The 25,298-nt window shown below is 44.2% G+C and overlaps 1 protein-coding gene across 2 annotated transcripts; it reads left to right on the forward strand.

Moving 5' to 3' along the window:
• OXTR (oxytocin receptor) lies at nt 1–25,253 on the forward strand. Of its 2 annotated transcripts, none has more exons than XM_028719323.2 (3): nt 1–299; nt 7,354–8,632; nt 21,020–25,253. In XM_028719323.2, the coding sequence occupies exons 2-3, from the start codon at nt 7,714–7,716 to the stop codon at nt 21,265–21,267; spliced, it is 1,167 nt and encodes a 388-aa protein (XP_028575156.1). In that variant the 5' UTR covers nt 1–299; nt 7,354–7,713; the 3' UTR covers nt 21,268–25,253. The 2 variants fall into 2 exon arrangements, with proteins under 2 accessions (XP_028575156.1, XP_028575155.1); XM_028719322.2 differs by lacking the exon at nt 1–299 and adding an exon at nt 6,754–6,988.
• Nucleotides 25,254–25,298: the final 45 nt, after the last annotated feature.

A 25,298-nucleotide genomic window follows, 5' to 3' on the forward strand; every position in this document is an offset into this window, starting at 1 on the left:
GGCAGGTCGTTCACTTCACACCAGAATGTGATGCTATAAGTAGGAAGGTGAGTGTTGCTAAACATAGAATCACGGGGCCAGAGTGATCTGGAGCCGTCACATCCAGCCTCCTGCTTTGAATGTGTGCTGCAGTGTAATGTACCTTGGGAGTGGAGGAAATAATACAAAATCTGTAGCAGAGGGCAGTCAGGCAAGGTCAAGAGAAGCTGGTTGGCTTCTAACTTTTACCTTTGGGAACAAGGAACTGTATGGTAATTTGCAGGCTGCCTGTGGAAGCAATGAATCACGTGATGCCAAAGGTAAGATGAAATGCAAATGTCTATGTTGCTACAGTTCGGGTTACTTGTATCAGTCTGTATGCAGATCAATGCCAATGTCTATGTTGCTACAGTTCGGGTTACTTGTATCAGTCTGTATGCAGATCAATGCCAATTCGTAGAAACCGACTCAAATTGCAGGCTTTGTTCTGAACCTGTTGTTTGCCTCTTTTTTCTCTCCTTTTCTTTTTCTCATGATGGATGGGTTTTTATTCTACCAAGGAGTAGCATGGCAGAAGATGGAGAGAAGTGAGTAAATAAGTTTCACTGCTGGTGCACTGGATGGAGTACCGTATTTTTCGCTCTATAGGACACACTTTTCCCCCTCCAAAATTAAGGGGAAATGTATGTGCGTCCTATGGAGCGAATGCAGGCTCTTTGGCTTCAGCGATAGCAACACGAAGCCTCCGAAGCACAGAGGATGCGCACTGACCCCTCTCACTCTCCAGGCTTCAGGGAAAGCCGCCTGAAGCCTTCAGAGTGCAGCGCGAGTTACCGCTGCACTCCGCAGGCTTCAGGTTCCTTTTGCTGAAACCGGGAGAGCAAGACTGTCCTGGCTTCAGCAAAAGTAACCCGAAGCCTGTGGAGCGCAGCGGGAACTCGCGCTGCACTCCAAAGGATTCAGGGATAGCCGCACGCAGCCCCTCTGGCAGGGAGAGGCTGCACAAGGCTATGGCTTCTTTAGCCCCGCGCAGCCTCTCCCGGCTGGGGAGGTTGCACACGGCTAAAGAGGAAGCCAAGACAGCGAGCAGGTTTCTTTGCTCTTTGGGGCTGGGGGGGGGGGACCCAGGCTTCCCCCGGCAGCCCCAGCAGCTCTGGGATATTTTTTTCCTTGATTTCCCCCTCTAAAAACTAGGTGCGCCCTATGGTCCGGTGCACCTTACGGAGCGAAAAATACGGTATGTCAAGCATGGGCTGAATATGAGGAACAAGCAGAGAGCCCCAGCACAACTATGTTTAGAAGCACAATTAACTTCATCTAGCAGTCAGCTGTGAGCATAGACACTCTACTGTAGGGTTGCCATATGTCCGGAATTTCCAAGACATAGCCAGGATTTGGCTGTTGGAAACTGTGTCCAGGTGGAAATTGCTGAAATGCCCAGGAAAATCCAGACATATGGCAACCCATGTTGGTAGTGTAGATTTTGGCATATTTCCTTTAGAATAGCTCAAAAACTTCTCTTTTTTGAGATTTTGCAAAAAGATCCATTGGAGTTCCATTGGGATTAATGGCCCTAGCTTGCTCATTAAGTTCAGTAGGTCTACTCTGCATAAAACTTAGTTAACTACCTGAGGAAACTCAGGGGCCTTCTTGGTAGTGGTGCCCGCCCTGTGGAATGCCCTCCCATCAGATGTCAAAGCAATAAACAACTACCTGACATTCCGAAGACATCTGAAGGCAGCCCTGTTCAGGGAAGTTTTTAATGTGTGACATTTTAGTGTATTTTTTGTCTTTGTTGGAAGCCGCCCAGAGTGGCTGGGGAAACCAATGTTGTGTGGCTCTTTGGGGACTATACCACTTCTTCAAACTGAGATCCTACCACTTCAGACAGCAGCTGTAGGACCACATGTTTAAATTCTTTTGCCATTGCCTCTTGAACTGCTTAAATACCTAAGCTCCACTCGATTGAACTAAACAGGATTTACTTTTGAGAAAAAAAACATGTACAGGATTGCTCTCTTAGGAAACTAGCCTATTATGGAAAAAGTCTTTTTCCTGTTCCCAGAGCTGGCTCTGCTATTAGGCAGGGTGAAACCTCTGCTTCAGGCGGCAGAAGCCCCCAAGGAGGCATACCCTGCCTGACCTGTCACCTCCGCTAGTGGTGGAGAAGTACTACCTCAACCAGTGCTGATTTGGTGCAAGATTGCATCCATTTGGGGGAAGATCTCACCAAAAAAATCAGCAAAATCTTGCCCAAAATTGGTGTTAATGGTGGTGTCAAGGTGTTGTCAGCAGCTTCTGGCTGGTTGCCCAGGAAAGTATAAAGACAAGAAAAAGTTTCTTACAGTCCTTTTTTATTTTAAACTTTACAGAGAGAGGCTATAGGACACTGCCTCTTGGATAATGGCGTTGTCCCGAGTGCATTTCCACCCCCCTTCTCTCCCACTTCCTCCTTCATCATCATCATCATCATCATCATCATCATCATCTCCTCTATGGGTGCCACTAAGTGCCCTCTGTCTTCAAGCTCTTTGCTCTCCTACTTTTAAGGCTTGCCGGGTTCTGGGAGATGGAGGGTCTGGATTGCTTTCTAGTGACAACGTGTCAGCCAGCTGTTGCTTTGACTCTCCCATGATTTCCCAACTTTCCCCCTCATCTGCCTCTGAGTCGCAACCTCCCTCAACCCCCCATTGTAACTCTATACTGTCTTCCTCTTCCTCCTCCCTGGAAGGGTCAGGATGGGGAGGCAGTCTCCACCATTCCTCCTCTGCCCAGTCCCTGACAGCGTGTGGGCACACACTCCCACACATACATACCCTCCAACATTCCTCAGATGAAAATAGGGACATTTTCACCTGAGGAATGTTGGAGGCGATGTTGCCCCTTCAGCGCCTGTGTTTCTGTCACCCCTGCAGGAGTTCTCACTCCCCACAGCTGACCGTCCCCACACAGAGCATTTCCTACCAGAGGAAGGGTGCGTGCCGCCACCACAACAGCAACGGGACACAAAAACACACACCCTCCACTGTCCTGAGAAAAACCTTTATCCTGATTTTATTTTATTTTGTTCTTTGTAAATTTTAGAAAGGGGCATAATTAGACAGGGACACACAAGGTTTTTTGTTTTTGTTTTAAATCAAGACTCCTTGCTCTCTGCTCTGCTCCCCCTTTCTTCCCACCCATGGCAGCCCTGCCCTCTGCCTGCCCCTCAGAGCCAACATATTATCACACAGGGCTGGGCCTCAGTGGGGGCAGCCTCTCCTCTTTGCCCACTTTCCAGCAGCCACTACAAGCTACTCAAGGTAAGAGGCCATGGAGAGGCAATGGGATGCTCTGTTACAGTTGCCACTGCAACTGCCATCGCTTGGGACAAACGCTGGCTCATCCACCTAGAATGATATATTCTGATAATGCAGCATTGCTGTAGTTATGTAATTTACAGATATTTTTTTTAAAAGCAAAGCTACTGGAGGAGGACTGGAGTGGAGAAATGGCGGCTGTGGTGATTTGGGTTCACCTTTAACCAAAACACAAAAGGCTTCATGGGAGAAGGCCTAATCTCTAGCCTTGTGTTTAGCAGCTAAACACAAGGCTAGAGATTACATCTTGCTTGACTATCGGTCTCTTGCCTTGAAAAGAACAGTCTCAAACTGCTTATTTAAGGCCCACTGGATAAAATGCTTTTGCTGTACGTTTAATCAGAGTAGGCAGTCCATGGAATGTGTGCGAGGCGTGAGGAACAACATTTGGAGCAAAAAATAAATGAACAGCAGAAATAATAAATGAATAAATGAAGGGATGTCTTGCACCCACTGTTGATTTAAATCGAGAAAATGAGTGCTAGTTGATTGTTGGTCAGTGTTTCATTAATATTCTGGTGAAGGAATTCTGTTCTCTGAGGAAAAAATGTCCAAATGTAGAAGTATCATTGTCAGCATACAAATAGTTTGTGAAAACCATATGTGATGCCAAAATGCCTTCACAATAGGGAAGATCAGATGAACCCTCCCCCTCATGAACTGAAATAGCCCATGAGGCAAGTTGCAAGGCCATTTGGTCTAGTAGCCTCATTCCCTGAGGCTACTGCACACATCTGCAACAAGGGATAGAGATTGTTCACAGGACTCCATATCCCCTTCAGTGCATTCTTTCAGTGTGTGTGTGTGTGTGTGTGTGTGTGTGTGTGTGTAGAGGTGCAATTGAAGCCCGCCCCTAAATAATAGGGGATTTGAATAATAGAATCTGGTTGCTCACAGGAAGCTCAGCTGTGAGGATGCTTAGAGAGCTCTTATGCCTTTCAAAAGCCCCTAAGGTTGTTCCAAAAGTTTAGATGGATTCTGCTGAATCTATTTGGTCCAGCTTCCAAGTTAGTAAACAAATAAGTGTCTGCAAATAAAAACTTTAAAACTAGTAAGAATCTGGAGGGGAATTTCAGTGGGCTGGTGGGAACTCCTGCTTCACTTATCATGGGTACCAGTCTGAAGTCTCTCTGAATATCACCCTGGACTGATCTGTATGTCCTACCGCCTCTTCCCCATTGCATTACATAAAACCAGAGATGAAAATAAGAAGTGAAGGAGCATACAAATGCAAAATTGCTTGCATAATTTATTCAGAGAGAAAAAAATAGGGGTTGAGGTTACAACTTTAGGATTTTTGCAGGGAAGTCAATATAGAATTCAAATTTCCTTTGAAGTTGTCGGTCTCCCCCCATCCCTCACCTGTCACAAAACACTTGAAGCCATTTGGACTCTTCTAAACAGCATATAAACCCCTAAGAGCTGGATCCTGTCCCTTGTCTCTCTCTTGTCAGTAAATGCTGTAAACAGGAAAGCCATTTTTCATTAGCGCCTGACATTCTTTTATGTAGTCTGATTGTCAACACAAAAGGAGAGTAATTAAACTGCAGCTCCAATCCAGCCTAACAGATGGGGCTCTCCCCCAAAGCTTTTACCACACAACTAAATTGTTACTTCAAGAAATCAACATCTAATCTATTCACTTCAAAGAGCACCCATATCCCCCCACCCCACTTTTCAAGCTACCGGGATGAAACTATCTCCTTGTTAACAAAGAAATAGGGAAAAGACAGGAGGTGCAGCTGAACCAAAACACGTACTGTATGCTTTTCAGTTAAATTGGAGGGGGGAGGATTCCTGCTTAAATTAAATAATTAAGGGTGGGAGAAGAGATACCCAGGGAAAACCCAGAAGCATTTAGTGCAGAACAATATTGGGAAGAGCCAGAGAGGTAAATTGGGAAATGACTGTTGTGACTCAGAGGAATGCACAATGTACCCAAATGCACCTGAGATTCTTCTCACAGCACAGCTGTACCTCCCCCCCCCCCCCGGCAAAAATCTAAAAAGGCAGGCTTCTTAAACTCCAAGGAGTTTAAAAAGATCTTTGGGGGATTTGGTGTGACAGCTGTTTAAGCAAACACTGTCACCAGGACTAGCAAAGGTTGTGAGGCAGATTACTCAATTTTGTGAGCTTTCTGACAAAGCCAGAAAAGTGTCACTCAGAGACATTGACTCCTTCAGGCATCCGCAAGGCCTGTCCTCATACCTCTCACAGTTCAAATAATTACCGTATATCTTGCCTCTGAGGAGATAATGTGTGAAGTGCCACACCTCTTTACCCCTGCTCTTGACACTTGATATGTATATTTGTAGGTTCCACCTTTTTCTGTGAATGTCAGTTCTAAAAAAAAATAAAATAAAACTTTTAAAACTGTGTTTTATTTGCTCTAAACTGCCCTTTGACCAGTGCTATTTTTCTAGGAAAAGAGGTGCCAGAACTCACTCACCTCCCATGTTCTCTTATAATGGCAATGGGGTCTACCTGAGAGGTGTCAGAACTGAGTTCCGGTGAGTTCTGGCTGAAAAAAGCCCTGCCTGGGACCTTAGGGTTAAGGACAGGTAATTAATAATAAGAACAATAGTAGCAATAATCACTTCCAGGTCTTTGGAAATGTAAAGTGTGGTTTCTGTTTATGTGATGAAATTGATCTTTAGCTGGAAGGTGCAGTCACTTATCTTCTCCTCAGAACTTTGCTCACTGTTTTCACACATTAGTCCAGGGAAGTGCAAGAGCTTTGCCTCAGGCCAATGGAATTTTTAACTCCTCCATTTTGGGTGGGTGAGCAGCATGCCACCTCACTATTTGTCCTAGAGCTGGCTTTGCCAGTAGGCAGAGTACAGTAGTCACTTCCAACAGCTGCAGATGAGCTTCATGAAAGGCCAGGAAATTGTCAATTATTATTGTGGTTTGTTTGCTTGTTTTTGCTCTCAGGGAGAGGTGCTTATGTCTATTTCTGCCTCAAGCACCAAAATAGCCTAGCGAGTCTTGGATATTATAGATGTCAGTTGGTGGTGTACCCATTTGCTGTTCTGCCTCAGGCAGCAAAACATCTTGGGCTGGTCTTGCATGCAGCAAAGGCACAGTAGGGATTTGTGTGGAGAGGTGTTAGCAAAAGGTAGCTGTCCCCCCCCCCCCCCCAAATCTGGACTCATAGAACAGATTTTGCTGTTCTTTGGGTTCTGGCTTTGCATTTTTTCCATGCCTCTTAAGACACAGCTGTGTGTAACTGTGCACATCTAAAACTAATTTGGAAAGCGGTCCTTGTTGAGTGGAATCTCAATCCTGTCTCTCCTGAGCTTTTAGTCCCTCACTGCAAACGAGAGCAAAGCGGTGGCCTATTCCGCCACCTAATGGAAAAACAGATCTCCGCAGTGTTTAGACAGTAGCAGTATATTTTGCCCATGAATGACTCTGAAGGGCTGACTGCAGCCTCCGCTCCTCCTCCACCCCCCCTCCCTCCACTCTGTCCTCCTGGATTCATTTGAGAGCAAACTTGTGGAGCAGCTGGATGTGTCACAGGGATTAAACACTCACCTGAAATCCTTGGATCATCTCATCTGGAGAAGGGTAGCTGGAAATACTACATTTTAAATGGAGAAAAGAACTCTACAGCCAATGAGTTTCTAAAAGAAAGGAATGAGTTAAAGGTAAGAAACAGGATTTCTTTGCAAATAGGAAAGTCGTGTTTAGCAACAACAGATAATATGTGCAAGTGTGTAGTTCTTATTTATTTATTCTCTCCCTTGATCTGCATGTAGTGATATGTTGGAATAAACACCGCAGCTCCAAAGGGACTCTGTGAACCAATGAGCCAATGGCTCATTGTTGCATTAAAGTAAACTGGAGCAATCCATTGAAACAAACTGAAACGGTCCTGAGATTGAATGAGTGCCCTAGTAATACAGCAGCATTCTGGGAAGGGTCCAGCACTGAGAGGATGGCAGGGATGCAGGGTGGTGATTCTGATTTCTGGTAAAAACACATTTTCTTGCTTTTTCTGTGACTGCTTTAGGAGCCCAGGAGGAAGAGGGTCGAGTAATTTTGAAGGTAACAGGAAGACAGAGCTGGCTGCTTGGACCTTTTCAGCCCCAGACTTTTCCCAGGGCAGCTAAGCCTGCAGAGAGGGAAAAGCCACTCACAACTCTTCTCCATGTGCAAACACTAGTGAATGACCCAAAGGGAGCGAAGTGGAGATACATGTAGGAAAGAAAAGACCAAATGGGAGCAAAGGGGCGTTGCAGAAAAAGGAAAGCAGAACTGAAAGGCCTGGTCCCAAGGAAGGGAGAGCTGTGAAGGGGACTGCAGCTCACAGAGAGAGGCTCCCACCCTCAGATCAATCTAGCAAAAGGCACTGGATGGGAAGCAGCCAGCCATGGATACTCTCTGCTTGTTCGCAAGTGACCCATGGATCTACAACTGCTCCTTGAGCAATTCCAGTGTGGAGAACCAGACGTCCCAAAGCAACAGAACTCACGTGAAGCGGAATGAGAACGTTGCCAAGGTGGAGGTGGCCGTGCTCTGCCTCATCTTCTTCCTTGCCCTGACTGGAAACCTGTGTGTGCTGGCGGCTATCCACACGACCCGCCACAAGCACTCCCGCATGTACTTCTTCATGAAGCACCTGAGCATCGCTGACCTGGTGGTGGCCGTCTTCCAGGTTTTGCCTCAGCTCATCTGGGACATCACTTTCAGGTTCATTGGGCCAGATTACCTCTGCAAGTTGATCAAATACCTGCAGGTGGTGGGGATGTTTGCTTCCACTTACATGCTCTTGCTGATGTCCCTGGATCGGTGCTTGGCCATCTGCCAGCCTTTGAGGTCCTTACGTAGGAGGTCTGACCGGTTGTCTGTCCTCCTCACTTGGATGGTGTGCCTTCTGTTTAGCATCCCACAACTCCAAATATTTTCCATGCAGGATGTGGATAATGGGGTGTTCGATTGCTGGGCAAATTTCATCCAGCCCTGGGGACCTAAAGCTTACATCACCTGGATAACCTTGACTGTGTACGTTATCCCTGTGGTCATGCTGACCATCTGCTATGGCTTGATCAGCTTCAAGATTTGGCAGAATGTGAAGCTAAAGACCCTTCACGAGACCAATGTGAACTTGACCTCTAGGAATCCCCATAGAGGCACCCTCTCCAGGGTCAGCAGTGTCAAACTCATTTCCAAAGCCAAGATCCGGACTGTCAAAATGACCTTCATCATAGTCTTAGCTTTCATTATGTGCTGGACTCCTTTTTTCATTGTGCAGATGTGGATTGCGTGGGACGAAAATGCTCCAAAAGAAGGTACAGTCTGCTCTCCTCCTTTCCCTGCCTATACAAGCTGTGTGCAATGAGTATAGAGAATTGCCACCCAATAATTTCTTTTTAAAAAAATACAGAGGTATCTCAGTTGAGCTCATTATCAAACCAGCTGATCTGCAGTGCAATGTGAAATAAGATATGCAAGAGGTATTTCAGCAACAATAAATCAATAAAATAAATTGAGACATGTTAAGATGGCATGGCAAGAAGACCAGCTTGCTTACTTGCCAGAGTGATGATGGGGTGGAGAAGGTTGAGATGGGAGACCTTGGCCATTCTTTATGTGACCTTGGGTATGTTACATGGTATCTCTCTCCCTCACTGCCTTGCCTGCCCAAATGAGGGACTTGGATGTTTTGAAAATGGGGAGCAGGATAGTAAGGCATGTGAAGAAAGAATGAGCAGCAGGAAGGAGAAGAATGCATTTATAGATCTCTAATATATTATTTGTTTGTGTGTTTTTTAACAAGGGTAAATGGTTTCCATAAAGCAATATAAAATGATCATAAGACAACACTGGTATTCATAAGAAAATACTGGTGGATTCACAAAGACACTCTGGGTTCACCCTGAAGTGAGACCAAATGATAAAAAGAATTTTGTGAATGTGTGGCCAGCTTGTCAGTGACTGGCGAGTTTAAAAGCTGAATGGAGGGCTGACAAGGAGGTGTCTCCTGTGCTGTGAACTGAGATGACCAGGTGCGTCTTCTTGAGCAATGACAAAATTACAGCGATTGGGTTCCTTTACTGAAACTAGTGGTTGTAAAAGCTTGTAAAAGCTGCCTCTCATCTGCCCACAAAGGTTGGCATAAGTGATCTCTTAGCATATAGATAGGATGTCAGTTACTGAGTGTCTGTGATCCTCCCTCTCCAAATCTTAATTTGCCCCTCTGTGTCACGGAGGAACTTTATGTACACAAAGCCTGGAGGTTCCAGGTTGTTCCTCTGAAAACCACTGCCAAAAGCTAATGAGCGCCCTGGGGGCTTGGTTCAGGATTAGAGCTATGAGGGAGACACTCATTGCAATAGGAAACACTCACCTCTCTCTAAATGGGTTAAGGCTACCTTTCAGAATTCTTAGCCATGTAGCATTTATCCACCAGCAGCACACAGAAGAAAAACAACAACAACAACACTCTGTAGAAAAGCTACTCAAGGCTATCAACTACCACACATGTGTGCTTGTCGTTTGATCAAGCGGCAACTTATGTGTGAATGATTAAACCCCACAGACAGAACTCACATGTTGCCTCACATCACTTCAAACCCTGATGCTCCCATGTAAAGGCATTGGGGGGGGGCTCCTGTGGGTTCAAGAGTGATCATACGGGGGGGGGGGGGTCAAAAGCATATTCGGTTGCCCAACCTGAACCCCTTAATGGGACATCAAGAACTGCTCTAAAATCAGTGTCAGTTAGGAATGAGGGGTTTGGAGTTACGTATCTAGAGCACATAGTCGGACATTTCCAAGGCATTATATGCACACACACCCACTAAAAAAATATATCCACCTGTTAAAACAATTTCCTTGCAAGTGAATATAGACAAATGATTTAACACTAAGATTTGCTGGGGATGATGAGAGACTGGATGCTAGTTAGCTGTCCCTCTCTGTACTGAGTGACTCGTAAGGTATCTTCCAGTTCTGTTATTTTAAGTTTTCATAACTGATGTCACTTTGACAGCCGTAATATCCTATACACCTAGCTCCTGTGGTCTAAACTTGGTTTCTTAAGCCAGGAATCCCTTGCGTGTCTAGTCCAATCCCCCCCCCCCCATTTTCTTCTTTTTCTTTTCAACAACAAGCATCACTGGGATACTGCAGGTAAATGGAGGAGTAGCAGAGTAGAGTCTTGCTTAACACTTTCTCCTCTAACCATTTCCCCATTCAAATCCTTTCCCCAGTTGATTTTTTCCCCCTTGTGGGGGAGAAGATACATGTGCTACTTGCTTATTTGAACTGAGAGCCGATGCGCTGCGGGTGACTAGAATGATAGGTTTGGGTGTGAAAAACCCAGATTCATCCCTTAGCCCATGAAGCTTACTGAGAAAGGGACACTTTTGCCAAGAGACTTTCTCTTCGCCCAAAGCCTATTTAGGGGAAGAGCGTGATATGAATGCAATGAAATAAATATCAGTGCCTATGTCTGAGTACCAGGTATTGAAGCAAGATGTTCTCTAGCCTTTCTTTCCTGCTACATACTTCTAAAACTATATCCAGGAATCAAGCACCTTCTGCTTGTTGTTATCCTGGAAGCCAAAACCCAATTTTGGGGCAAGTACTCTTTGGTGAAAGAACCCCAGCAGGGCTTTAACATTGCAAAACACGCAGTGAAGAAAAGTGTGGAAACATAATCTGTAAAACATTTTCACAGGGTTCTGAATCCCTATCAAAAGACACTGCTTTTCTCCAACTGGCATAAGCCACTGGCCAGCCAAGGCACAGGCAGTCCTGGAGCAGTTGTTCAACCCAAATACTTGTATAACACAGACTATGTTTGTTGGGTGGGGCTTCTGTGACAATTATAGCCTTAGCTCCTTCAGATCAGCAAGCTCTATCCCCACAGCATGCCTTGTCATGATTGGGGAGATCCCAGTCCTTAGCTGTATGCCTGAGGAAACGAGAACCAGATTGCTACAACCTGTTAATACCTGTTAATACTTTCACGGAACCAAATACTTCTTGTAAATAGCAACAAATGTTTCCAATATCTGGTCTGTTTCTTTCAAGCATCACAGGAAGACTGAAAGGCTTTTGTCAGGCTGTCTGAAATGATTACCATTGTGTGCATACACTGCTAAGTGAACCAGAGGGACCTTTGTCTTATTCTTTACCGAGAGCATTGTTTGAAAACTTTTTGCACCTCCGCTAGCAAAAACAGAAATTGACAACCACAACTTTATCTGCAAAAGGTGACAGAGCATAGAAAGCGTGGACTAGAGAGGAAACAGTAGGTGGCAAAGAGGAGTGAGAATTGAGGAGTGCAGAGAAACCACTTATCTCTCACCAGAGATAACAGTAAAATGAAAAGTGTGGAACAAATTCAATTGGGGATAGGAGTGATAAAAGGAATTAAACACTTCCTGGTATTATATGTCACCTTTTGAGCAATGTTGCTTCCCCCACTCCCCATGAAATTTCCTTATCTCTGATAAGGTGTATTGTTAGCCAAAAATTCTAACAGAGTCCTAAGCTAAATGTTTCCTTGAAATGTTTTACCAATTATTTCAAAGGTTAACAAGGGTGCAGGGCAAGGAAAATGGGGTCTCTTCATCTTGTGGTTGGCCTTATACAGGGAACAAATCAAGGGCAAGGAACTCCTTGCTTTTGTCATCCTTCAGGCACATGAAGGACCAATGCCACTTTCAGAAGAGTTATTTCAAAACAATGGACCGAGGCATCACTGTGTGCTTGCACAAAATATATTGGAATGAGCGAATGGCAACCTAGAGACTTCGGTTGGTCCTGAGTGGCAGCCTGCTGTTCTAGATAGTTCTCTCTAGAACCGAAACAGGGGATAAGTTTATAAATCTGGGGCTGGCTCGCACATGCGTTGACTTGTTTACTCACCATCTGATGACTCACAGCTGTAGGTCAAGGCAAGAGTTTGCTCCCATGACAGTTTTATGAAGGATACTAGTGTTCAATCCTGATCTTTCATAATCTGGTAACCATACTTGTCTCCATTACACAGTTTAGTGAGAGCCAAGACACCCATGGAGAATTTTGCTGCTTAGAGAAGCTTAAAAGCAGGGAGAACCTCCTGGCAAACTAGAATCCAGATGTTGACAGACACTTAATGATCTGTCATTTCAGCTATAACCTAAAAGGAGAGACATTAACAATCAGTGGCGTAGCGTGGGTTGTCAGCACCCGGGGCAAGGCAAGTAATTTGCGCCCCCTAACCCGTGGATTTGCGCCCCCTAACCCGTGGATTTGCGCCCCCTAACCTGTGGATTTGCCTTAACCCCAGATGTTGCGCCCGGTGCGGCCGGCCCCCCCTGCACCCCCCACGCTACGCCACTGTTAACAATACTGCACTCGGGAGCCTTTGGAACTTTCACAAAACTTAATTGCTCATTAGGCTTTCCTGACAAGTATTCTTTAGCAGTTCCTATTCTGTTGAAAACTGTGGCTTATTTTTTAGGTGCTTTCCTAGAATCTGGACCACAAAAATCATAGATGGCTTGGCTGGTGCACTGGGGAAAAAAACCCAAAAACTAAAGCAATGCAACAAAAACATATATAAAATAGTTACATACAATTTTTAGGATCAACTGATACTACCTACAACTTTTGTGTGTTTTAGAGGATATAGAATTTACTCATTCAGGAAAAGTATCTAGGAAGATGATCACCTAAAGAATGAACTTAGCTTTCAGGGGCTACGTGCCCTGGACCAAACACTAGATAATACTACCAAATTCTATTGACAATTTAGCTAGTGAAACTGCCTAAAATTAGCTTTCGGGGACTATCTGCTCTTTACTTCACTAAAGACATGTGTGCTTTGTTTAGTGTCGATCCAGGTGACTGCTGGCATTTGCATTTTCAAGGGGAAATGATTTAAAGTAGGGAAACAACCACTATTGTTCTTTGTCCTGGTAGTCGTAGTTGCATCTTGAAATCTGTTTTGCGCCTAGCGAGACATAATATAATTAAGATACACAGAGTTAATTTTTTTACAGACTACGGAGTCTGCGGCTTTTACATCATGGCCAGTTTTCTCCCCCATGCCCTCCCCCCTCCCCATCTCTGCTTGCTTGCAGTTTTCTTAACTATCAGTCTTCCATCCTTGAAAAGAGTTCCAGAAAACTTGAAAGCTTGCGCACTACTTTGTCACATTTGACTTGGTCCTAATAAAGGTATTACTCTACTATGGCTGTTTGTCTAGACACGTGATGCATTATGTGGTGGTGGTGAGTTGTTCCTTCAGTGCATCAAAACGACCCACATTGTGTGCAGAGTAAGCTGAGGTGACATGTTGTTGATCCTGTATTTTGCCTGTACTTGCAAATATCGTACTTGCAAAGCCATTAACTGGAATTCCCAAGGCCGTGTTTCTATTTTTTTGCAAGAGGGGAGGATATTTCAACAGGCAATGGTTATAAGAATGTGTTTATTATGTGCTTTGTGAATGGATGGCATGGACCACCCCACTGCCCACTGTGTTCCTCTCCAGTGTGGATGCTGGACCAGGGTCCTGGTCAGCAGGGCTTGCTGTTGGAAAATGGCTGAGAGGTAAATCTATAGCCAGAGAAAACATGCCTCTTTCTCCTCCCGGATAGGACAGATAAATAACAGCTGGGGGAGAGATGCAACTATTGACAGTGATGCTTTAGAGTTCCTTATAACTGAATAGAGGGCAGGGGAGAGGAACATCAATGAGCCTGATTAGAGTTCCAGCGAAGCCTAAACCCAGTGGAGAGAAGGTGATCAATTCTGGCACCTCTCAGGTGGGCACCATTGCCATTATACGAGAATAAGGGAGGTGTTCATGGGAAGTTCTGGCACCTCTTTTTCTAGAAAAAGAGTACTGTGAACAATCCAGCGGTTATGGCCATTGTGCTCTGTAAGAAAGGGGTTGGGGGCATGGACGCAGTGCCCTTTGATGTACCCCTGCCATATGGAAGCCCAACACAGTCGATAACTATTGTTTTGCTTTCTATTGCAAGTTTGCAAGCTGATCCGTTATAATTACCAGTACTTAAATCCATATTACAAGAATATGAATCATTCAAGGAATTAACGCAGAGAGGCGAAACAGTCAAGAAGAAAGATCCCTAAGACTGCCATCTGAACTGTGGACTAAATCCCACAGATTTACCAGTAAGTCACATGGCACACAGTGACATTTTCAACAGAGACAACAAGATTAGGATCACGCAATAACTTTCATTACAGCGCTTGTCAGAGGCTGATATGCATTCAGTTGGAAAGGTATATGTAAAGTGCAAAAGCTAACAATCCACCAAGCGAAGCACTCTGATTAACAGAGGCACGGCTGGGTCAGGCGTTTGGAATACAAAAACCCATTTGAGAGAGCAGCACGATGAAAAGTTTCCTAATGAGCAAAATGTTTATCTTCCAGTCTCCAGATGTAGAGCTGTAAAGAGCTTTTCTGGGCAGAGTTGTTGTGCCCCTATATTAACAAATGTGCGTCAGAAGTCTTGATACCTTTCCCCCCTGGACTCTTTCAAACATAATAGCTTTTTGTCTAAACATTTTAGATTGCTTCCCCCCCCCCCCCACGCTGTAGCCTGCAATAACCTTTGACCCAACCTCACACATACATGTGGGTGTCTGTATACATCACAGACACAATGTGGATAGCCAAACTCATCCTGCTATCCAGAGAACGATTAGGACATGGTTAGACCCCAAGCTTTGCGCGTTGAGGTCCCCAAGACCTCAAGGCCAAAGAAAAACACAATTGACACTTAATTTTTGTTTAAGGTTTTTGGCATAATTTTGGCCACAACTTTATTCAAATTACAGCAATGTGAGTGGTTGCTTAGGCATTGGTAGCACTAACTGCCCCCGCACGGGGACAGCTCTGACATTCGCACCCCCCGTGAAGTCAGCAAGGGTAAGTCACCTGGGGAGAGAGACGGGACTGGGAACCATGCCTCACCTCTCCCCAGAAAGCTCCCAGGGGCTTGTGTGGCCCTAGCCCCTTGCCAGGGGGTTTCGGACAAAAGCATGGGGAGCCCCTGGGTTCCTTTAACGGAAAACCCTTGAAGCAGCAGCAGCAGCATTTTGGAGGGGCAGGCACAGCCGAATCCATACCCCTCCACCACCAGCAGCATTTTGGAGGGGCAGGCACAGCCGAATCCATACCCCCCAGCAACCAATTCCAGACCAATGCCTAACCGCAAACCTTACAAGTTGTGACGATTTGCTACGCAGTAGGCAAAAACCAAGTGGCACACACTAATCAGCCAAATGGACAAAATTCCTACCAGGCCCCTGCCCCAAAGCAGACGACCCCATGACAGGCATAGCAAGGTCAAGCAAACAGCCTAAAATTAGGGAAGGGAGGGCGGGTGATCCGAAGTAAGCAGCGAAAAGAGGAAGTTCCTCGCTGCGAGCATTGTATTTAACAAATAGGGCTGTCAATCAACAAATGGCAACATCTAGATTTCCCCAGTAACAGCCCGCCCCTGCTTAAAGGATGGCCAAACCATTTGCCTAGTAACAGTGAGGTGTCTTGTCAGCCCCGCCCGCAACCTGTGCTCTCCATGAGGGAGAACCCACTATGTCAAATTTTATAAGTCCCCAGCATTACCCAAAAAAAAAAAAAAAGTAGTACCCCAACAGAAAGAGCAATGAAACTAGAAGCCTCTGTGTCCCTTCCAAATCGACAATTCTATGATTCTATAACATAATAAACATTTATATTTACATATGTACTGGTTCACATGCAAGGATGCAATTAAAAGCTAACAATATAACTAAAACATGTATCTTTCAATAAGTCGATTTGCACATGAAATACCTTTAAATGAAAAAAAAAAAGCTTGTGGGTATCCTAGCCCATATGAAAACTTAATGTACAGTAACACAGAAAAAAACTGCACACACAGTTTATCAGTTACTAAATAGAAGAGACAGCACAACTGTGTGTGGCCTGCTTTATTCAAACCTTTGTTGTTGCTTAAAACCAGTTTTCCCCTGTATTCCTCCAACCCCACTTTACTCAAACTTCTGCTGCTGTTTAAAACAGCCACTTTTTTCCCTTTCAGTGTATTGCCCTTCTCACTGCACTGAAACTTTTCTGTTTTCCATTTGTCAGCTACCTCATGTGAGAGAGATTAAGAATGCGGAACCCTCAAATATTACACAGTACTATACTCAAACCTCTGCCATTGTTTAAAACCACCATTTTCCCACTCAGTTCATTCCATCCCCTGCTTTATTCAAACTTCAGCTGTTGTCTTAAACCACCACTTTCCCCCTCTCAATGAGAGCCAGTGTGGTGTAGTGGTTAAGAGCGGTAGTCTCGTAATCTGGGGAACTGGGTTCGCGTCTCCGCTCCTCCACATGCAGCTGCTGGGTGACCTTGGGCTAGTCACACTTCTCTGAAGTCTCTCAGCCCCACTCACCTCACAGAGTGTTTGTTGTGGGGGAGGAAGGGAAAGGAGAATGTTAGCCGCTTTGAGACTCCTGAAGGGGAGTGAAAGGTGGGATATCAAATCCAAACTCTTCTTCTTCTTCTTCTTCAATGATAATCCCTTCTTGCTCTAATACCATGGCCACTGCTGTTGCGCAAGCTGCCTCCTCTTTTGCCCCCCTCCCCTTCCCTGACTTCATGCAAATCCAGGACTGTGATGCAGCACAACAAATGTTTTAATTGGGGCTACATAATGACAGTCTTACATTTTATTTATATATGAAGAAACCTAACCTACCACATTTACTATAAAACCTATGTAAACCTTTGTAAAAGGAGCTTGCCGGATATGAATCTTGCCTTGGACCCATAACATTGTGTTTGTCAGGATATTGTGCTATTTTTCATAGTTACACAACTCATATCGAATAAATTAGATAATATTGCAAGTCTAATGAAAATGCATGAGCAGTCTCTGACCATTTGTAGTGGACCAAGCAACAATGGGAATGAAAACCCTCCCTCTTACGGGTCACTGTTATATTAATATACATCTATCTAAGTTAATTCCAGAACTGGGGCACTCTAATGTCAGACTCATGTGACTAAGAAGAGGCAGGACTATATATATGACTTTTAGTGAATGGAGTTGCCAGGGGCAGAAGAAATAAGCCTGTTTCTTTTCTCCCATGTGAAAGGAAAGATTGCATTCACACTCATTGGCAAAGATAAAGGACAGCACCTGAAGAAACCTGCCTTTCATGCACGCTGCTAGATGACTCAATCTTCACTTAAAGGGGTTGTGTGTGTGTGTGTGTGTGTGTGTGTGAGAGTGAGAGAGAGAGAGAGAGAGAGAGAGAGAGAGAGAGAGAGAGAGAGAGAAGTACAGTGGTACCTCAGGTTAAGTACTTAATTCATTCTGGAGGTCTGTTCTTAACCTGAAACTGTTCTTAACCTGAAGCACCATTTTAGCTAATGGGGCCTCCTGCTGCCATCGCACCGCCGGAGCACGATTTCTGTTCTCACCCTGAAGCAAAGTTCTTAACCCGAGGTACTATTTCTGGGTTAGCGGAGTCTGTAACCTGAAGCGTATGTAATCTGAGGTACCACTGTACATGCATGCGTCTGCAATGCACTGCACAGGCCCAGATACCCAGAGATCCCTGTAATATGCAAGCCCTCTGTTCACACAAACACATACCACTCAGGGCATTTTGCTAGCAATAGCTAAAACCATTGTTTGCTTTGTGATTTATTACACTTCAAAGACCCCACATGAGCTCAACATACCTCTTTCTTGGCAGATATAGGGCATCTGAAGGGATTTATTCCACAATGAATATGGGTCACCTTAAAAAAAAACCAACAAAAAACATTTTAAAGCAAGCAGGACCATGGCCCTGGCATGTCTAGCTGTTGTAAGGGTATGCCTGAGGCAATCAGTTAGGATATTAAACGGCAGCACTAGAAGGGTAAGCAAACACAACCCATCTGGCTTAGCCTCCTATCCAAACAGGATGGCCATTTGCTTGGCAGCCTCTCACAGATCAGCCTGTAGAATCCAAAGCACAGTGTTGCTGCTGACAAAGATTCAGTTGAGGCAAATGAATGGGCAACCTCCACTCCAGGGGCATTGTGCCTCTGGAAACCAGTTGCTGGGATTCACAAGCGAGCAGAATGCTTGCAGGCTTCCCACAGGCATCTGCAGAGCTGGCCCAAGACATTTTGGCACCTGAGGTGAACTGCAAAATGGTGTCGCCTGCGACCCGGGAGGAGTGAGTGACTGAAGATCTACATTGGTAGAAAAGGAGGGAATCAAATCAACCTTACCCGACAGTTGAAGTGGGACTCAAAGGCCATCGTGGGGTGGGGGGGGGGGAAGGGACCCACTCTGAATCCAGCCAGGCATGTGCAGACCCCAGGAGACCCCAGAGGCAGCCCTTACTATTTCCTCCCTGGGGGTGAGAGAAGAACAGCAGTGCCTCCTATTCACCAAGAGGCCACTGTAGAGGCAGCATTGGCAGGTCTGGCCTCCAAGGATCACACTGCAGCCATTGCTGCCACCATGGTAGTAGCGGCAGCGGCAGCTGACGCAGTCCTTGGAGGCCGGATCCTGCTGCCAAATATAGTCATTATTACCCACACTTTAACCAAGTATATGCATTTTAGTGAACATCATTTGGTTGGAGAACTGTATTACAAAATTCAGATAAGTGCAAATTTTGAAAGTAAGCTGTGCCTTGCTTTGCATATTATTTCAGAAAGTGCAAATTGGGTTGATTTGTCTCACCTTGCCTCACGGGTTGGCTGGTCCTGGGCATCTGGTTGACCACTGTGAGAACAGGATGATGGACTAGATTGGCCATTGGACTGATCCAGCTGTTCACTGTTGCAACTTATACTGTCTTTTTAGGGCGCGCGTGTGTGTGTGAGAGAGAGATAGTGTGTTATATAAACAACCTTTCCTGTGATTTTTAAATACTCTGTCATGTTGGGAATAGGTGGCTGTGGTGTACGACGGGCCTTGTGTAATATTGACACCTAAAAGAAAACTGAGACTGATAGAATTATATTATTATTATTATATTACTTCATTATATTTATATGCCACCCTATACCCACAGGTCTCAGGGTGGTTCACAAGATAAAAACACAAAATACAGAAGCAAAATATAAACAGAAACCGCCAAACAACCTCCCCAAAACACATAAAAACAGGTAAAAAGAATTTTAATTTTGTAAAAAAGATTAAAAACACAATTGAAAAGCAGTTTAAAAGAACATAAATAGTACTCTCTGTTGGGCAGCAGCAGTCCTAGGCCCTGCCCTAGGCCTGGTGGAGAGAGGTAGGAGCAGGGCCCTCAGACTCTCAGCAGTCTGAGAGTTGACATTGATCTCAATGCCCCCAGTTATGCTTTTTCAGTAAGACTGGACCCTGTCAAATCAGACCTCACAGAAAGTGCAACTAATTCATGAGTTGCCAAAATGTCTGGTAATTTTAAAGAGTAGTTAACGAATGGGAAAGTTCCTCCAGCCTTTTCCATTTTTTCCATCTAGCATGCAAAGGGAGTGATTCTTACAGGCATTATATCCTTGAACATTAAACAGCTGAAAGCAATCATATTGTAATTACTTTTCAGTAACACTTTTACAGCAGCACAAACAAAATAATAGGCCATAAATCCTATGAGACAGTACAAACACAGTAGTAAAAGTTTAGTATGATTAGTGCAGTGACAAAACCTGACCTCCAATTTCCTGAAAGCAAAGAGTAGGGCGATGATGGGGAGGCTTCATTTTACCCTAGTATATGCATTTGTGTAAACATTATTTGGTTGGAGAGCCATATCACAAAATTCAGGTAAGTGCGAATTTTGAAAGAAAGTTGTGCTTTGGTTCACATATCATTTCCGGAAGTGCAAATTGGATTGACTTGCCTTAAATGCAAACTGAATTGAATTTCATCCCTAGTTCAAAGTAAATCAGACTGTTAGCATCTGAAAAAGATTTGAGCTTTCTGCTGAGTGAAACGTTGGAGAAATCCATGCCTAAAAATGACATGGTAACTGGCTGATTTTTCTCTCAGTAGTATCAATGGATTTTTCTACTTTCTAATTTTTGGAATCAGGCAGCACCTGTAGTGAGGGGGACTTAGGCTTCTACACAACCTGGAACCACCTGCAATCAGGTCTCATGAAAGCTTTTGGGTTCACAGCTTTAGGCATAGATGCCTTCTCCTTGAATACCTTTGGCCTGTACGTGGAGATGCAGGGGGGGGGGATGACTCAGTGCGCATAATGTAGGGGTTGGTGTGCAGCCTCACTTCCTCTTTGTGTGTTGATTTAACATGGAGCACCTGGGCAGGATTTTAGTGAGTGATAGTTTCTTGCTCTTTCAATGTATTTACTGTATGGCAAAAATTGCCATCTAAGGTGGATCTCCTGGTGCTGCCAAATGGTAAGGTCGGTTTACCTCTTATCAATTTCTACACAGTTACCATGTTCTAGTCATGCACCCAGGATCATGTCATATTTTCTTGCTTTCCACCTCTTTAATGTCATTGAAAGTACTGCAGGACATGCTGGGCTGAAAGAGGGCCAAAGCCAGGCATGTATAACACCTTCCAATTTGTTTCTGACCCTCCTGGCATGGTGGTGGGAATATGGGCCCTTTCCCCCCAGCAAATCGTGCTGTAGCTAACACTTCACAGAATTGTGCGCTGTTTGTTTACCTGTGATGCCTTTCTCCCCTACAGAAGTGGCGTTCATCATCACCACCCTCCTAGCAAGTCTGAACAGCTGCTGTAACCCCTGGATCTACATGCTTTTCACTGGCCACCTTTTCCATGACCTCTTGCGTCGCTTCCTCTGCTGCTCCTCTCGGTACTTAAAATCTCGGCAAGGATGTGACCTGAGCGTTAGCAGGAAAAGCAACTCCTCCACCTTTGTCCTGAGCCTCAAAAGCTCCAGTCAGAGGAGCTTCACTCAGCCGTCCACAGCGTGAGGAGTAGAAACCCAAGTCCTCCAAGAACTGTGCCACAACGAGATGGGCAGACTGGCCTTAGCGTGTACATACTTAAAAATATGAAATAGAGGTATACAGGAGTGTTTGGATGTAAATACATATATACATATATATAATATATTACATAAAATATATTAAAATGTGTGTATGATGTGCAGGGTACTCATTATTTAAGGAGCAGGATAGCAGAAAGACAGCTATAGTCTAATAGTAGTTCACAGAATGGATAGCTCAAGGTTCTAGTGCTGTATTTTTAAAAGACACAATGGACTCCACAAGTCATTGAAGCCATAAGGCAACATCTGCCCACAGGTACAAAGTGGAGGACAGCTCCTCTTTGAACACTATTAGAGCATGGATCAGATAGAAGTGGAGGCGTTTTAGGAGACAAACTGCACTTGCAATAGAATAACTATTTCCCTGTCCCATATTAACTTTTCAGGCCAGGGGGTGAGATCAGATGTGGAAATGCCCACCACAAAATGAACTTTCAGATAGAGATGGGTTGATCAGCCTAAAAATGCTCCATGCCATTTATTCATGCCCCCAAAGAGCAGTTTGCCCCATTGCATTTCAACGTTAATGTGTATCTTTAAAAAAAATATCAATGCAGAATTAAGACCTTTTTTGATTTGGTGGTCTGAGCAAGGGAGCTACCTTTATTATTATTTTTTTTAAAAAAAAATTAAAGACAAGTAATTGCCACTTGGAGAAGCTTGAAACCAAATGACTCCTGGAAGTGATAGGGGCATGATAACATCCCATTGCTCACAAACTTCTAAAAAGAAATAACTGCAGCAAAATAAAAGCAAAATGGCTGTCCCCAGGATTTGTAGTGGAGACAAATTTCACCAGCTGCCAGCCCTGTCTCATAACTAAATGCCATTGCATGCTGACAATCACGGACTGCAAGATGTCGACTACCAAGATATTGAATATTATTTATTTTGTATTTATATATATATACCACTTAATGCCAAAAAGGGAGGGGGGAGCTTCTAAGCAGTTCACAAAGTTTAAAAGCAAGTTATACAAACTGTTAAAAAATAAATATTCATAATTAAAATACACAGTTAAGAACAGGACACTCAGGTTAAGAAAGCAACATAAACTCATGCATCTTCAAAAGCTGTTAGAATGCCAGTGCAGATGGGGCCTCTTATATTTCAGCAGAAAATTAATTCTTCAACACCAGTGCTACTAGTGAAAAAAGTTCACCACTTCAGTCCCAAGAAACTGACGGGCATCAGACTGTGACCAGGCTAACCAGGTTCCCTTTTTTAAAAAAAATCTTAATGCCCTTGCCAGGCAGTGGGAGGAAAATCTGGGTAAATCTGTTCCAGAGTTGTTGGGGGCTTTATATGTAAATAGCCCTGGCTTGGTGGCTAATAGGCAGCCAGTGCAGGTTCTACAGTTCAGGTATGATAAGTATCTGGTGAGGGCCACCACTCACTGCGTGGATTGTGGCCTTCTGCAGTAGCCACAGACTCCATACCAGCCATAAGAGAAGCCCTACACTGTGTACATTGCAATAGTCTAAACATGAGGTTACCAATGCATGAATCACAGTAGCCAAAGTATCTTTGCCAACCCAAGAAAAGATAGCCAACACTGATTGGTAAGTGGTTTTTGCCCCCTGGGATTCCATGGACAACTATGGCTCCAAGAACTGTTCACCAGTTCTTTCAGGGTGAGTACAACCGGCTCCCTTGGCCAGTAAAGCGAGATGAGCGCCGCAACCCCAGAGTTGTCCGCGACTGGACCTAATGGTCAGAGGTCCCTTTACCTTTACCTTTACCGCCTCATCTAGAACAGTCAAAGTCCTCAATTCTAGGAGCTGGGAGCTACTCACCTGCAGCCTCTCTCTCTTAACAGAGCTCAGGTTCAGTTTATTCACCCTCATCCAGCCCACCACTGCATACAGGCACTGGTTCAGCTGCTCCACTGCCTCTCCTGACTCAGATTTAATTGAACAATAGAGTTGGCTGGCACACTGATGGCACTGAGCCCAGTTCTCCATATGACTGTTCCAAGCAGCTTCCTATAGATGTTAAATAGCCTTTTGGGATAACATAGTGCCTTGCAGCACCCCACAACTGAACTGCCAGGGTGTAGGCACATAGTGCCCCAATGCAATTCTTTGAGACAGGCCCTGTAAGTAGAAACAAAAGCACTACAGAACAGTGCCTCCAACCACAAACTCGCAGAGAAAGTCCATGAGGATACCATGGTCAGTGTGGTATCAAAAGCCACTGAGAGTTCCAACAGTAGCCACAAACATGGTTGCACTTCCTCTGTCCCTCCCCCCAGAGAAGGTAAAATATAACTGGATGCCAAAAACAGCATTCAGAGAATATTCAAAGAATATCTGAGCATCCTTCAAAACTGCAAAGGAGGATTTTCCATCCAAACTGGATTCACTTCTAGAGATTCTCCACCTGCAGTCCTGCAGTATCAATATCACATGTTTCCACTGCTTGCATCCATTTAGTTCTGCCACTTTAAGGCAAAGAGCCTTTTACATTACAATTCTATGCCATCTACTCGGATATAAATCCCACGGTGTTTAATGGGGCTTGCTCCCTAGTTTTAGGATTGCATCTTTAGTGGCTGGGGATAAATCTGAGGATATCTTAATTGTTGTTTTTAATCTGCATTTGAGCAGCTTTTCATTTTTGCATTGTAAATGAGCCAAAAGGATGGGGTAGGATAGACATTTTAAAATTAAATCATGTTAATAGCAAAGAGCCTAATTATCTTGTCTGAAAGGAGAACCCCAGCAATGCTTCAAAACAGATGTGAACGCTGGCTGGCTGGCTGGCTGGCTGGATCCAAAGTACTGCAGCTTTGGGTTATCAAATCAGTAGGATTTGATTCAGACATTTTTCTTTTAACCTTTCAACCTTTCTCTTAGTGAATGGAAATCTGTATGAATATTGCATAAGGTCTGAGCCTATAAGTGCTCATTTGCTTGACAAAATGCATTGGATAGATTGGCAAGAAATTCCCTGTCTTTTTCAGAGTGAGAATACCACTACGAGTCAGGAAAATCAGCGGTGTCATTCAGGAGTAATTCCACTGAATACCATTAATAGCAGTAACAATTTTCAGGCCTAGTCTTACATTCTGATGCTTTTTTTAAAAAAAAAGTATCCTGAGAATCCTTATTAAATGTGGAAGCCATCCATTTCAGTGGTAGATCTTAAAGCAATTCAAGAGCTTAAATGTTTGCAAAATTAAAGCTATGGGTTGGATACTGAGAACCATGAGCAGCAAGCCACAGAAAGAAGCTAGCAGAAGGGGCCTTTTCTATTCATTCATTCATTCATTCATTCATTCATTCATTCATTCATTTGTTCGTTTGTTCATTCGTTCATTCGTTCATTCGTTCATTCGTTCATTCATTCATTCCTCTCTTCTGCTGCTGGCCTGTAAAGTGTCTCCTGACAACTGGGGAACCTTTCTGAATGGCATGGGATGGAGTAGGAAAGAGGATTGGCCAAAATCAGGCACAGACACCTTGGGTGGAGCTCCGCCCCATTCCATGCTGTTCAGGAAGGTCCTCCTACTGCTCTCTATAGGGGGCGGAGGAAGGAAAGGGACAGTCTGTGGACTTCCTTCCTGACAGCAGTTCTCAGGATCCATCTCGGGATCCATCCAACACATTGTTCTAAAAAGCTTTACTTAAGGTCGAGACTTATTTCATTGTAGATAAATTTGATAAATATTATGTGGCTATAACTTCATTGCTGTGTAACTCATGCAAGTACTTTAAAGAAAAAAAGATTTTATGTGAAGATTTGGTTGTGTTCTTTAATTTGAAAACATGGCAAATAAAATAAATGGATGGAAACCCAAGAAAAAACAAACAGCAAAGCATCTGTAAATATAAAACCGTAATGCACCAAGCATACATTATGCCATGCCTTATTAAACAAGCACTCATTTTTGTATTTATTGAAACAGTCATATGCTTATGGTCTTTTTATTTTCCCCTTAAGATTTCCAAG

Source organism: Podarcis muralis, chromosome 2 (assembly GCF_964188315.1).
Source record: "Podarcis muralis chromosome 2, rPodMur119.hap1.1, whole genome shotgun sequence".
NCBI classification, from domain to species: domain Eukaryota; kingdom Metazoa; phylum Chordata; class Lepidosauria; order Squamata; family Lacertidae; genus Podarcis; species Podarcis muralis.

What these genes read in the sequence shown, in the direction of transcription:
- OXTR (XM_028719323.2), top strand. Translation starts at nt 7,714, where the DNA reads ATGGATACTCTCTGCTTGTTCGCAAGTGACCCATGGATCTACAACTGC. An exon ending in CGAAAATGCTCCAAAAGAAG is followed by an intron (nt 8,633 to 21,019) that starts GTACAGTCTGCT and finishes TCTCCCCTACAG; the next exon opens with AAGTGGCGTTCATCATCACC.